We start from the raw sequence: 15,376 nt of genomic DNA, 5'->3' as shown, positions 1-15,376 counted from the left end.
TTAAAAGTAACTTTAAAGGAGCAGAAATAAATAAAACAAATCGTTCAAGCTCTTGAACTTAAATTTGCAGCCTGACTAACATCCATTTTTCATTTAGCCTCCATTCAAGGTGAATACGCTCAGGCTGCTTGTGAGGCTCGGTTGGATTTTAATATCAGATTTAAGTTTATAGATACTGTTGGACCAGAGTAGCCGGAGGGGATGCAGAATGCAGCGTTCACATTGCTTTCATTTACCAGCATTCACCTCCGCACTTTTCACTGAAAACTACATTTTTTAAAACGTATTTTAAATATTTTTTTATTGCAAGTTTCCTTCTGTATTTTCTGTCAAGCTTGAATAATTGTTTTGTCTCAGGTTGTTGTTCTTAGATGAAAGATGGATCTTCTTTTTATCATCTGATATTTTCATAATCAGTTTAGTTTATTTTACTAACCAAGCAGTGAGGCAACATGGACACGAGTTCTTTAAATCTAAAGAACTTGGTTCTTATTTACCCAAAAAGAGATATACAAACCAAGAATCTTAAAAACAGGACCTACTGTATAAAAGAGCTCAACACAAGATAACTCTTATCAATAAAACAGAAACTTAAAAAGATGTAAACTGAACAAACTGAACTGCCACAACGGCACTTAGGGAACATAATAGTGGCTTGGCCGTACTAAATACAAAACAAGGGGTAACTAGAATGGACACACTTTATGAAGCAAACAGATTAGGCCCAATGCACATGAAGCAAACAGATAAGGCCCAATGCACATGGTTTGGCCCAATTAGCTCCAGGATTTAAGAGTCCTCAGCCCTCAACCACACCTTTTACTCCACCAGGAAGTGACCTTCCCCAACAAGCAGGGTTACTTAAAGACAAACAAATAATGATTAATATACAAAACAAATATTTGTTTTAATCTTACAGGGCTCAGATGTTGGCACGTAAACTAAGAAATGTGGGGATAAAAGCTGAAAACTCAATTTTAAATCAACTTTGTGGTGTTTATTGCTGGTGTTGTTGGATGGAACCGAACATCCATTTTTATAACGAACACAGACTCCGATGTTAAAAAAATAATTGATGCGCTCAGACCTAGATGATTGACAGATGTTTTGGAACCCGTCCTCTTAATAATTATAATAATTATCTTAAGTTTTACTGTAGCCAATAAATTGTCATGAAATTGTGAAATATGCCCATCACAAGTTGGCAGTGGAAGTTCTGACATCAGTGTAAAACACTTAAATATTTATTTAATGATATACAAAACAAGTAAAAAGCATTACCTCGTCATATTTGAGATCCTGAACTCTGAGTTGATAGATGTCTATGAAATGAATTGTTTTAGTTTTCAAATTTCTAGTCATTTTACCACTTTCCATCCTAATCACACCCTCTTCATCACAGCTCTGTTGTGTCCGTCTCAGGTGCCGAGCCTGGTGAAGAAGAGGAGGAGGAGTAGGGAGGAGGTGGCGTCTCTCCTCAGTTCACTGTGACTCAGCAAGGGTTTGAACCTGTCAGCAGCCTCCAGCCTGGACTACCTGCCCACAATCTTCAAGCCAAACTGAATCTGCCAGCCCCACACCTCGCTGTCCTCCACCTTCTCTGCTCCGGTCCATAGTGCCATGGCATTCACCCTGTCAGAGATCATGGCAGCGAGACGGCAGCAGTCGCAGGCTCAGTTGCAAGCCCAGCGAGGCAACAGGACAGCAGTGGAAGTGGACGAATACAGCACCAACCCTACTCAGGCCTTCACCTTCTACAATATCAACCAGGGACGCTTCCAGCCGCCACAAGTCCACATGTGAGTAGACACGTCGGTCAAATCTGTTCATCGTGGATAAAGTGTCTTTATTTCCTCTTTTTCTAATAACTTATCCCGTTTCTTAGATTCAAACCAGAAATGATTAATATCCATTAATGGAGAATTCAATGTTTTAAGGTGATAAGCTTTTTGTGTTAACTTCCTAAAGAGATAAGAGGAAATTAATATCAGTCTGCATGTTAGCAAGCTGGAGGCAGGATGTTGTTAGCCTAGCTTAGCATAAAGTCCTGCTCCCGCTCTTTATGCTTTATGATAGACATCTAACCTGGCTCTGTCCAAATTGCAAAAACACATCTACCAGCACCTCTATAGCTCATAGACCAACCCATTTGATCTGTTTTATTTAAACTAAACACAAACAGAACAAATAAAAATGACTTTTGGGTTGCAGGGTTGTATCAGCACCATTTCCCAAATGGTTTTCTGAGTTGTCGACAGTTCATGGATGTTTGGTTTATGTTGCAGGCAGCCATTGCTTACTTTATCATATTTTAGTGAGACATCCCCCTGCTTCTTCTCTTAATTTGCTGTAGCTGCCGTTTGCTGTTTTTGCAAACTCAACACATCCTCTGTGTTAACCTGCTGTTTTATAAATTCAGCAATTCAGTACTTTTGCCAATGTACAAAAAGAGTCATGTCATACTCATCACTCTGCTTCTCTTGGACTGAACTTAAATGCTGTTCTCAGTTGCTTATGAATCTCTGCAGCTTCTGTTTTGCAGTTTTAAGATCAGTGTTGTTACTGTTGATTAAGCACTTTAGAAGTTTCAAATTAAAAACGGACTTGGAAGAAAAAGAGCATTTAAGCTGCAAGGATAACAAAGGCTGGTCACTCTGTTGGTATGGCTGATAGTTTAGGCCTTTATGAGTCACAAGAACACTTTCAACATCTGAGCAGAAACATTAATACTAACTTAAAAAAGTACAAACAACTGGAATTTTTTGTTGAGCAAAGTATCGCTGTGGAATAAGCAATCTCCGACAAGAGAAAATGACTTCTGTTGTACTGATAGAGTAAGTTCTGGAAACACATACATCATCCTTAATATACCAATTGAGTTGTTGTATTACTTTATTGCAGTGCATGTCAAAAGCATGCCTGTTCAGTGGTCCATTAATACACAGTCAATGTGAAGTCTGTCAGGCGAGTGGTTGTGCGAAAAAAATGCGCCGTGGCTTTTTGGTCACTTTTTGAAACCTGTACTAAAATGTAATGGTGTAAGTGACATAGACCCAGTTGTACCAGGCATTGTTAGGGTGGTGGTGGCGAAGTCCATAGGGAAGGTCACCAGTTCAAGTCCCCGAAAGACCGTTCCCTACACTGCAGTCCACTGCTCCTAACCAAGGGGCAACCTCCGGTGCTGAGCAGTGAAACGCATACGGAAGTGTTAAAAACTGCAGTTTATTGAATGGCCGCGTGGCCTGGCTCCAAAACAGAGCAATTTACATAGACCCCCCCCCCCCCCCATGTTAAAATGCCAAGTTTTACAGCGTGGTACAAAAAATTCTTTTGGTCTCTATAGCTAATTTCCCTATTCATGACAACTGTGAGGAGGGTGAATTTCTATAAAACTCTCCCGTTTTAATTATATTTAGGCTTGAAGTTATGCATAAGGGCGTGGTCGCTTTGATTGACAGGTTAGCACCGTCAGTGGGCGCTAGCCGCTAGTTGTCTGCTCTGCTAGCTCCGCTAACAGCCTCTGCACCAGGGGTGTCCAAACTACGGCCCGGGGGCCAAATGCGGCCCGCAGGCCATTTTGAATCGGCCCTCTGCAAATTCTAAAAGTATAATGGAATATGGCCCACAAATTAAACTTTTGCTTGTCATATATTGTACTACTCAAGTATATATGTTAACATATATTACACAGTATTCAGGTGTTAATGAGCCCAATTTTCAAATAAATTTAGTCATTTAAAATGTAAAACATTTTCTAACAAATCTGAGTTGATAAAAAAACCAGTAACTTATTTCTATAATAAGCTTGAAATTTAACCTTCATATTTACTCTTATTATCAGCAATCTGAGGCTTCTGTTTTAAGGAATGAGCTGCCAACAAAATAAATGAAACCCTAAAGAGAGATGGGATATGGGCTGTTTTTTCCTTAAAGCAAGTATTGCGCATTATTCACCTACATTTTGTTTTGCTAACTTATAATTTAACTTATGAGGCGATATTCACCTCTATAAGTGGCCCAGCTCTCCGTATATCTTTCTGTATGTGGCCCTCGCTGAAGAAAGTTTGGACACCCCTGCTCTGCACTGATAATGTGTCTTGTTTGGTATAATTCCTTAAAGCAGCAATAATAACTATGACTATGCAAACCAGTATCAATAATACGTTTACCATCACATGTAACTTAGCTTATTAAACGTATAGTGTTCCATAGAAACGACTCGTGAACTGAATCGTGAACATTTAAATTCTGTTTCAAATTAAACATTAACGTTACGCTGATTCACGGTAACACTGGCCACATTTCTGGTCAAAATATAGTTGTGGAACTGCGCTCCATCCCCCGGGAAGAAGGAGGGACAACTGCGGCTGGTTGCAGGAAAACTTTTATTGTCTCTCGCTCAGCCTTTCGACTAGACACACAAACTCTCTCTGCGAGGGTCCACATAAGGCTCCGACGGGCGCTCCGCTGCCTTCAGGAGCCCAGCCTACTGCAAGAGACCAGAACCAGGTTACCAACATGCTTATCTTGTGAGACTAATTACCTGATTCTGGCCAGCTGTCTGATCTCCGGCTGAGTCACTCCCCTCCCCCTGCCAGCAGCCGGCGCCATAACCACGCCCCCCTGCCACAATAGTGTTGCATATTACGTCTATATTTGAAACAAGCATTTGTAAACTAGTGCAGTATAATCTCAATAACAGATATATCTTTATGTTTTGTTGTATAGTCTCAGGTTAACCTTGAGTAATACGACCGGCAACCGGGAGCAACGAGACCACAGGGTGTGCTGTTGACCTTTAGCGGGATAGCGCCGCGAGTAGCATACGGTAGCATGTAGCCTAGCTTGGAAGCCTTCGCTAGCTTAGTAGCTTCAAGCTAGATGGGCCTGTTTCAGTAGCCACGCCTGCTTCAGCTCCAACCCTATGTCCATATTTGGATTAGCTGGGAGTGGGCGGGAGGTAGACTGAGAAGATGTCGACGGTGGGAGTCGCCCACTTTGAGCTTCATTACAGCTCTTCACAAACCTATGAGTGATGTCACCGATATTACGTCCATTATTTATACAGTCTATGCTCCTAACACAAGAATGTGTCAAATGCAGAATGTAAGTTTCCCCTCAGTGGGACGATTAAGGGTATATTCTTCTCTCCTGCTGTTCAGTGGTGCTATGTTAATGGAGCTCCCCTCCTAATACACTTTACATTGTGTACAAAGAGCATTACTGATAAATACATCCTTTAGAGGTCAACAACTCCCTGGCCTTGGTTCCCCACCATGAACCCTTGTCATCTGTATTTCATAACTTTGTGACTCACACTTCTGTCGGGCTGTGCTACATGGCTGCATATCTCCTTTCCCACGTCTACTTGTCTCTGTCTCTCTTGTGGTGGGGCGTAGACGACGAAGAAGGAGGAGGCAGGGCTGGGTTTTATCGTACCTGGAGGAGAGCTCACTAAAGTGGGCCACGGTTATTCACCAGCTCCCCTCTTCCCTCTGGAGACCCTGTGGATCTGCACACTGACTGTGAATCCCACAGGACTCTGGTCTTTTCCTATATCTGTGCTTTATTCTTTTTCTATCTCCGCACATTTCTCTTTCTGTCTCTCTCAGCGCCAGGCTTTTATTGTGGCCTCTCGTTCCCGCTACGTCTCATGTTTCCTCCTCTGCCTCGGTCTGTGGGGATGATTTTCTGCTGGATAGCCTACTAATTCAAACTTCCTTCCTCAGAGACTTTGCATACTGTACAGTGAAGTGTATCTGTATTGTAACAGCTCCAATATCCGCAGTGACCCCGTTTTCCTAACTTTCTTGTCTTCTGTTCTCGGTTCAGGGTGGACCCGATGCCCCACGACTCGCCCAAGCCGCCCGGCTACACCCGCTTTGTGTGCATCTCCGACACTCACTCCCGCACCGACAGCATCCAGATGCCGTACGGAGACGTTTTCATCCACGCCGGTGACTTCACCGAGCTGGGATTGCCCTCTGAGGTCAAGAAGTTCAACGACTGGCTAGGTTAGCATCTGTGTTCTTGCTCTGTGTCCCTGCTTGCTGTAACTAGGTCCCCTTGTGACGGTTTATTAACAGGGTCAGTGCCAGGCTAAATATACTCACACTGGCTGCCATGCTGTACTTAGAAAACTTTAAAAAGAGAAGATTCTTTTACGTTTTCAGGATATGAATCTGCAATACACTTTTCTTTTTACAGTTTTTACTGTGATTTAAACGACCCTACCAGTGTTTCTTAGAACACTGTTTGCAAATGCTCTTTACTGATAATCATTTTCATAAGCAAACAAACATTTCTAATAGATTTCATGCTTACTGATGAGATTTGAGTCTTTTCTTTCTTGTTGGTGAGTTCAAAGCAGTCTGACATCTTAGATTAGTCAGTGTCACGTTTTTGAATTTAAAAATCCTCACAATTTCACTGTCTGCTCATTGTTTGTCCTCTGTGCTAAATGTTGTGACAAGACACACAAAGGAGAGTTTAAAAAAAGGTTTTCTACACATAACTGCACTTCCAGCCAATGAAACCTTTGGAAAAAATCCAGAACATGACTGGATGTTCATTATGATGGACAGGAGGTATTTTCAGCATCATTTTCTTTGCGTACATACATGAGTTGAAACCAACAGCCTACAAAAAAATCGTAACTAAAACCTGATGCAGTGCTTTTGAATACAGACGACTGTATTGTAAAGAAGGCTTTTATGTTATGCTGTGTTGAACATACAAAACCCGCAGTATGGTCCTTTTGAGTGTGATGTGGTATGGTGGGAGTCTGGTTTGTGTTACGCTCCCCTTAGCTTTGACAGAGGCTGCAGGGAAGTCCGGGTTCGTATCTGTGTAGCTTAACAGTGACAGCGACCCTCTGTCTGGAACAAACCACTGAAACAAACCAGGCAGAGTGCAGTTTTTCAAAAGCCTAAAGGAGGAGTACATTGCCTTGCATAGTTTTTAAATTGATGAATATCAAGCCATGTTTTTGAAACTTAATTCACTGATATTCCTTAACTGTTTGTCTCTAAAGCCAGTTCTCTTTGCTGAGGACCTTTGATGCCTTCTGCAAAACCATGCCCATAAAGGTGAAGTAAAATGTGTCATTTAGCCATGTCGATTTAAGTCTGTTTTGACCCCTGTGCAGATGTTATAGACACTAGACTCAGGGGCGACTGTGGCTGTAGTGCGGTTGTCTTTCAATTGTGGGTTCGATCCCAGCCCTTTCGGTCAACATGTGGATGTATCCTTGGGCAAAATACGTAACCCTGAGTTGCTCCCGATTGACGTGGAAACGGTGTGTGAATGTAAGCTTCCTTCATCAAGTGGCACCTTGCTCTGTGTGAATGAGGTGTGAATGATGACTTGTAAATGCGAACGTGCTTTGAGGGGTTGTAAAGACTAGAAGTGCAATATAATTACAGTCCATTTATCAATTACCAGATGTAATTGACGACAAGTTTTCCTTTTACATGAGGATACAAACACATGTAGTCTGGTTAGTTAGGCTTTGGAAAAGAGCTGGTAAATGGACATCGATTTTTGTGAACGCTGTCCAGTTTCTTAGAAGAGGGCTGAATTACTATAATGTGTTTTAAAAAGCACATTATAGTAAAGGTTTGCATATCAGACATTTACTCATATTAAAATCTGTCTGGTTGCAACTATGGAAAGAGGTTATTTATTGTTCAGATTTCTGCGGTATATTACCGAGGTGTTTTTCCGTTTGTCTGGCCGAGGAAATTTACCGAGCTCAGACTTTTCTGCCTCCCCTGGAAGCTTCTTATCTCGGTACTGAGTTGGGAAGTGTAAGTCTTATCATTGCTATATGTGATATCTGTTGGAAACCGGAATGAAGTGACCTCGTACGAAGCGGAGCGACAGAAAAACTGTTGAATCGCTGAATCTACAACTGTTGAGTTAGCGTAGCAGCCGCACTATCACTGCTGTCATCGCCATTGTCGTCGACGTCATCAACATGGGCACAAAGCTCTCCAGGAGCGGCGGAAGCATGTCGGCGGGCCTTTGTGTCTTACTCTAAAGGGAAGTGAACATAGAGGGGGGGAGATAAGGGGAGAACTTGTTGTCCTTCCCCTCCACACACACACACACACACACACACACACACACACACACACACACACACACACACACACACACACACACACAAATCCAAGCTGCAGGGAGCACGAGCTGCAAATCCGCTAGCCCGCACTCCAGCGGCGAGAGAGGCAACGGGAGAGACGGGAAAGAAAAGATAAACCGAGCCAAACGTGCCTGCTGCTGCCTCTGAAGTCACTCTCTCTCTTCATCTCTTCCTCCTCCTCTCCTCTGCCTCTCCACTTCCTCCTCCCTTGCATCTCTGCCAGCTCTTCCTCTTTCTCTCGTCTGCCCGTATAAATATTTATAATCTGGCTATTCCTATTCTTTCTCTCTTTCATTCTCTCCTGCTCCCCGTCTCCGTCACACACACACACATGCACACACACACACACACACACACACACACACACACACACACACACACACACACACACACACACACACACACACACACACACACACACACACACACACACACACACACACACACCAATTCTGTAGATGAATGTAACTCCCGCTGTTTGGTGTGTGCAGAGCAGATTTACAGGGAGATGAGGTGTAGCGTATTCATTAGAGATGTTGGTCAGGTAACTCCGTCTGCTCCCAAACTTCCTCCTCTTTTATGGAGTCTCTTTCCCAATCTTTTCTCCTTCTTTGTTTTTGCATTCCTCTTTTTCTCTCCATCTTTTCTTCCTTCCACAAACTCATTCCTCCACCTCTTTCTGTCTCTTTTCCTCAGCCCTCGGTGGCAGCTCTCTGCGATTCTTCCCCCGGCTCGTATTTTTAGCAGGAAGTCAGTCGGGCTCTCTGGGGCCGCTGGCAGCTGCTCAAGGCTTTGTCAGGAACGGTGAGCGCTGCAGGAGAGGCGAGGAGAAGAGAGGAAAGAGGAAAAATAGGGAAGGACTGGAGAGGAAGGAGATGGAATTCATGCAGGGAGAGAGGAAGTTTGAACATGAGGGGATGGCAGGGGAAGAGGAGAAGGGGAGGAGAAGGAGGAGGGGGAGGAGGAGTTCTCCCCAGAGGAGGGTTAGGTAAACTCACTGCTCTGGAGACTGATGCTAAACTTCTGACCTCTGTTGTCATGGTGATTCATGCAGGTCCAGCTGTCAGTCACTGTGTGTGTGTGTGTGTGTGTGTGTGTGTGTGTGTGTGTGTGTGTGTGTGTGTGTGTGTGTGTGTGTGTGTGTGTGTGTGTGTGTGTGTGTGTGTGTGTGTGTGTGTGTGTGTGTGTGTGTGTGTGTGTGTGTGTGTGTGTGTGTGTGTGTGTGTGTGTGTGTGTGTGTGTGTGTGTGTGTGTGTGTGTGTGTGTGCGTGTGTGTGTAATTTAGGGGCCTCTACACTTAGGTGTGAAGGACTTGAGGTTGATCTTTAATCTTGTTTGCTTTTTCTGAGTCAATTTACTTTTTTAGGTTTTACTTCTATATTGAAAATGGCTGAAAAGTATTGATTAATACTTAATTTATGAAGAATAGAATAAAAAACATCTTCTGATTTCTGTCACATACAAGATATTGTTACAGTTTGATTTGGTTGTGAATCTTAAGGCATTCATTAATATTGAAAATAATTCTTAGTTAAAGACGTAACTAAGAATGATTTTTTACTAAGAGCTAGGTTTCAAGGTTTTATTGGTCATATGCACAGCAGATACAGCGTTTATGTTGGCAATGAAAATCTTATGTCGCGTGCTCCTCCAACAACTCCACATACGTGGTGCAAATAAGATAAATAAAATAGTGCAAAAAGAGAGAAGAATATTTACAATAACAACAATAAAGATTTGAGGAGGTGAAATATATACATATGTGGAATACATTGAGAGTATTTAAATACTTTACTCTGTTGAATGAGGAGGTATGGACAGATGCATATATTATGTTTAGCAGTTTATGTATGTAGTTTTGAATCCTATGTTTGCTAACAATGATTTATTCTCCTTTGCCTCCTCTAATATAGTGTAAACGTTATTTCAATAGAATGTTGCAAAATAGAGAACATCTGCACCCTTTTCAGTGCCCAAAACATAAAACTGAGCTTTTTACATCATTATTCATAAATATTTTGATGTAGTGACAAGTAAACTTGCATGTAACTTGTACTTATGCATACTTTTATCGAACCTGCCAAGGATTCTTATATGATTTTTGATTAAGAAGCTAATACTTTTGTTAAATTATTACAAACTCTTTATTGGTGTTTCTTTTCTTCAAAATCTTTTCCGTTTCTTTTCATAAGTGTTTGTGTGTGTTTTGTATTCTCAAGGTGTTAAAAACACATTTTCTGGTGATCACATTGTACAGCCTGAGAAGCAGTGATAGCCAAAAAGTACGACTGTAAGCGGAGTTGAAAAGCTGCCATTTGTGCAGAAAGAGAGCGTGGGATTGTGGGAGATGGAGGCTGATTGTGCGGGACAGGTGAGAGCAGAGATTCATAAAGAGTGAAGGAGTGAAAAAAAAAAAGGTGTTATTGAGGCCGATGGGCAGACCTCGAGCTTGTGAGCAGCAACACTTCACTCCAATTGTCTCCAATAATGGCCTCTTTGATCAGGCTTTCAGCACACACTCGAGCCGTAAGCACACACACCCACGTGGATTTAGTAAGCCGAGCCGACTCGAAGTGTTTGCGTGTTTGTTTGTGTGCGATGCCCTCGCTTACGACCTGAGTGACGTCTTTGTTCATGCTGTGTGAAAGCGTGAGCTCGGCGGGAATATACGGCAGTGAATGTTGTTTAAATATGGATCTCATTGTGCTGCGGAGTTGACGGGAGGTCAAAAGAGGAGCAGCTTTAATTCTTAAAGACTTTGTTTATCGCTCTTTCCTTCTGTTCGTCTGACTTCAGTTCAGTCAGTGGCATCACGCTGAGCGAAACACTGGAGAGTCACAATGTGAGAAGACTGATCAAGTAACAACCAACTGGCTATTTGCGGTGTTTCTGTCTTTTTGAGTGTATGAAATATTAAAGGGATATTCAGGGCATTTCCCCTCTTTTATGAACTCCACTCAGGGGGTGAATTCAGGTAAAGGAACATCACTTGTTTGTTAAAAGTAGCTTTTGGTTTTTAAGGGGCCCAATTTTGTTCCTTTTCCAGTTCCTATTTGTATTTCATGCCTCTACTCTGACATGTTACATGCTTTAATGTTCAAAAAGCTCTTTATTTTTCTCATACTGCCTGTACTCTTTTCACAATCTGTCTGAAACCAGAGCAGTGCTCGAATTACGTGGGAGCCAGAGGGAGCCGAGCTCCCATAGAGTGATGACTGGCTCCCATGAAAGCAACAAAGTCACATTTTTGAGGGGGTCTCTCATATCTGAAGGTGTCTGCCATATATTGCATTGTAATTTAATCGTAAACAACACTCATTATCCATCCCTTTGCGGTCTCCAACCATTAAAGACGTTACATTAAAATAGGCTAATACCGGACGTGCTTATACGCTCAAGAGCGCAGCATACTGCACTTCACCACCACACCACTAGGCTACGTGAGCAAACTGGATAAGATCGATTTGACAGCACTCGCAAGTCGGAAGAAGTCACATAAAAATGTGCTTTTGAGGTAAAGACCAACAACACATCTTAAATTTAAATGTAATTGCCAGTTATGCCGCCGAAAAAAAGGCCACCTGCACCGAATTCATATTCGGCCCTGACCAGTTTCGGTTTTACCACTAAAAAAACAAAAATAGTTGCAGATTTAGAATCAGAAAATGGCCTAGCAACAGCTAGTTCTAGCCAGGCGCCTAACTCTACTGAGCCAGAGGACGTTGTGGCTACAACCAGTCATCATGATGTTTTAGCTGGGACACTTACCAATGACGATGAGGACGTTGAGGAGGAATTGGACGGAGAAGAGGCTGCGGAGACGGGGTCGGGGTCCGGGACCGATATGGAACTGAAGCACCTGCGCCACCTGCCTCAGAACTGGGGGCTCACACAGTGGCGATCGTGGAAGGAGAGAAATCCATGGTTGTGTACAAGTGAGAGTGGCCTTGGGTGCGCTCCCTGCCAGGCAGCAAAAACTCTCTTGCTCCATGAAAAAAAGACTGGGGTGCACCTTTCGGATGCATGGGTTAATGGGACCGTCAGTAGCTCATTGCAAAAGCAATTACGTTAGAAGATTTACCTGCACCGGGACAGCCTTGCTCATAAAAGAGCAGTGGAGATAGCAGAATTAAAACAAAAAGATGTTCTGCCCACCAAAGTTGTAGAGCTGAGTTTGGCTGCCATCGACGTTACATCAAGCTCATTTAGGGCGGCGTACACTATAGCCAAAGAGAGATTGCCATACACCAAAATGACGGCGATCATGACAGTTAATGAGCTTAATGGTGCAACAGTGGGCCCTGCACACCGCTCCGATCACTCCTGTGCTGCTATTGTGAAACATATAGCAGATGAAATGAAAAGAAGACTTTCCCATGTCTTGAAACTCGACTCACGTATCAGCATAACGTTGGATGAAAGCACTGTGCATGGACGCTCCTATATGATTATCTACATGAGGTGCGATGTAACAGGTAATGGAGACGTAGAGAACGTGTTTTTGGACATTGTTGAGTTGGAAAAAGGAGATGCAGGATCTCTTTACAATGCGTTAAAAGACAGTCTTCAAAATGTGGGGATAGAGGCAGAATTTCTTAAGAGGAACTTCATCAGCATAGCCACAGACGGAACCGCTGTCCTTACCGGTAGGCATACAGGACTCATTGAAAGACTTAAACAAGACTTCCCTCGACTGCAGGATGTACATTGCCTGGCACACCGATTAGAACTAGCTGTTAATGATTCTTTGAAGTCTGTGGCTGGGTGCAACCATTTTGACATTTTTATTTCAAAGCTTCATAGTCTGTATCACCAATCCACCAAAAACGCACGGGAGCTTGAAAATGCTGCTAGGGAACTAAACATGCAGATTTTAAAAATAGGCAAAGTCTTCACAATCAGGTGGGTGGCAAGCAGTTTCCGGACAGTTAAAGCTGTGGTGAAAGATTTTCCTGTTTTGGCACAGCACTTTACAATGGCCAGCGAAGATGCCTCGCGCAACGGTGTGGAGAGGGCGAAGTATGGTGGCCTACTCAAGCATCTGACATCTACTGGCTTCCTCTCCGATTTGGCAGTGATGAAAGATGTGCTTCGTGAACTGCAGGGGCTCTCATTGAGACTACAGAGAAGGGACACGTCTCTGGTGGATGGCAGCAGACAAATCCATCAAACCATCGAGATACTGTCTGCTATGAAAGAAGATGCCGGTAAAACGGAATCCAAGATTCGCGCAGGCATAGCAAGTGGTCGGTTCAAAGGCGTTGTGCTTAGGGAAACGCAGCCTAAGATTAATAAACCCCAGTTTCATCAGTCCATCCTTGATAATCTCAGATCACGTCTTCCTGACAGTGAACTTATTGCCATGCTCAAGCCTCTAGATCAGCACTTTTGGCCTGCAGAGAGGTCAGACCTAATGCTATTTGGAGAGCGCGAAGTGGGGAGATTCGCAAAACTCCTCTGTGAATCTTCTACCGAGGCTATCGAGGAATTCCGAGATTGGAAGCTTCAAGGTTCTCAGGGGAATACTCTTAAGAAACTTATCGTCGCATGCCGCACTATACTCCCGACCTCAGCGGAGTGTGAGAGGGGTTTCTCGGCTTGCAATGACACAGACGATAAAACTAGGAACGGACTGCGTGCAGCGAGCCTCACTGCCCTGCTATTCATTGACTTGAATGGACCTCCTATTGAGAAATTCAACCCCGTGCCGTTTGTCCACTCATGGATTAAGAGTGGCCACCGGACATCAGCATCATGGATTCCTGGGCGCAGGCCCCAGCCAGCTGAGAGCAGGGCAGTTTGATCTCTTTTGTCTCCGTAAAGCCCAACAAACATGATCAGAGCATCGAACTGAATTGTTACATGATGGGTGAGTTTTGTCTATATATGCGTTCATTGGGTTACATTATTTGACAAGTCCTGAGAATGTCATGTTTGCTGTTGAACTTGTGCTTTCTTCTATGTTGTTTGACAAAGCCATAGGCTACATAATGCATAACAGTTCACAGTCTAGCCTGTCCCTAAACTGAAATTCAAAAGAATATGTTTAATCTATTTCCGTAAAGCCCAACACGGTCAAACATGATCAGAGCATCGAACTGAATTGTTAGGCCTACATGATGCGAGTGTTTTGTCTATATATGCGTTCATTGGGTTACATGATTTGACAAGTGCTGAGAATGTCTGTTGAAGTTGCGCTTTCTTCTATGTTGTTTGACAAAGCCAATATAGGCTACATAATGCAGTCTAGCTAAACTGAAATTCAAAAGAATATGTTTAATCTATGTATTTGTATGTATTGCGATATTGGAATCAAATATGGACAATCAATAATATGTTTAAATTAAATGGAACCGATTTCTGTAAAACAAACCCCAAAAAATCTGTCTGTTGTGCGTGTGTTACGTGTGTTACGTGTGTAAGTTGTGTCTACCGTGCGCAAAAGCGCCATTCGCACCTATTCGCGGCTATTTAATTGACATGTTAGGTTATGGGGGGGGGGGGGGGGGGGGGGGGGGGGGCGGGGAGTCCAACTTGTTTTTATAAAATAGAGAGACCCCCTTGAAGACAAAAACATAATTCGAGCACTGAACCAGAGCCCTAATCTGGCCGGCTCTTGTGATTGGTCAACCGCTTAGCGATATCCCGCCCTAACACATACAATGTGACGTCATGTAATTGTTAACAATAAACATATAAAAAAGTACAGCTTTAAGGGCTTCCTTAAAGTAAAACGTGTGCAATAACTGAGGAGAGATTGTTTAACACCCATTTTCCATTTTGTATTGATTTTATATATCAGATATGACTTCTGAAAACAGCTGGCCTCTTGCTCTCTCTCTGACTCTGGGCCTCGAGGTCTTTAGCTTCTTCGCTTCCACTCTTTATTTAGCGCCCTGCTGTACACTGCTCCCCTTAGCTAGTGAATAATAGATAAGTGACGACGATGATGCGATTGCACTGTAGCCGCTTTAACTGTGTGTTTTCTCTTTTTCCCCTGGAGAGGAGGAGGTCTCCCACCTTGTACCTACCTCTCCAGCCTTTGGTGTATGTGTGTGTATGTGTGTGTCCTGGCCCTATGTCTCCCTCCTCAGGTATCTGTCCCCACCTCTTTACCTCCTCAGCTTCCCTCGCTCTTCTCCCAGCTTACTGCCTTTAGCTTAGTAACAGTGAGGGCATTAAACTTTCATGACTGCTGTATTTTTCTAGCACGCTCTTCTTCTCTCCTCC

General features: G+C 43.2%; 1 protein-coding gene across 2 annotated transcripts in view; it reads left to right on the top strand.

The window, feature by feature from the left end:
- mpped1 (metallophosphoesterase domain containing 1) overlaps positions 1-15,376 on the top strand; it is a 63,174-nt gene that overhangs the window by 2,399 nt on the left and 45,399 nt on the right. The window contains exons 2-3 of one of the 2 annotated variants that reach the window (XM_063905154.1): positions 1,423-1,799; positions 5,833-6,014. In XM_063905154.1, the coding sequence (XP_063761224.1) occupies positions 1,621-1,799; positions 5,833-6,014 (361 nt within the window). In that variant the 5' untranslated portion in view covers positions 1,423-1,620. Of the gene's footprint in view, positions 1-1,402; positions 1,800-5,832; positions 6,015-15,376 lie in introns of both variants that reach the window. The other variant, XM_063905155.1, reaches the window with a different exon arrangement.

This window comes from Eleginops maclovinus, chromosome 17, assembly GCF_036324505.1.
Source record: "Eleginops maclovinus isolate JMC-PN-2008 ecotype Puerto Natales chromosome 17, JC_Emac_rtc_rv5, whole genome shotgun sequence".
Classification (NCBI taxonomy): domain Eukaryota; kingdom Metazoa; phylum Chordata; class Actinopteri; order Perciformes; family Eleginopidae; genus Eleginops; species Eleginops maclovinus.
Note: the sequence above shows the minus strand (reverse complement) of the source record. Positions and strands in the feature narration are given on the sequence as shown.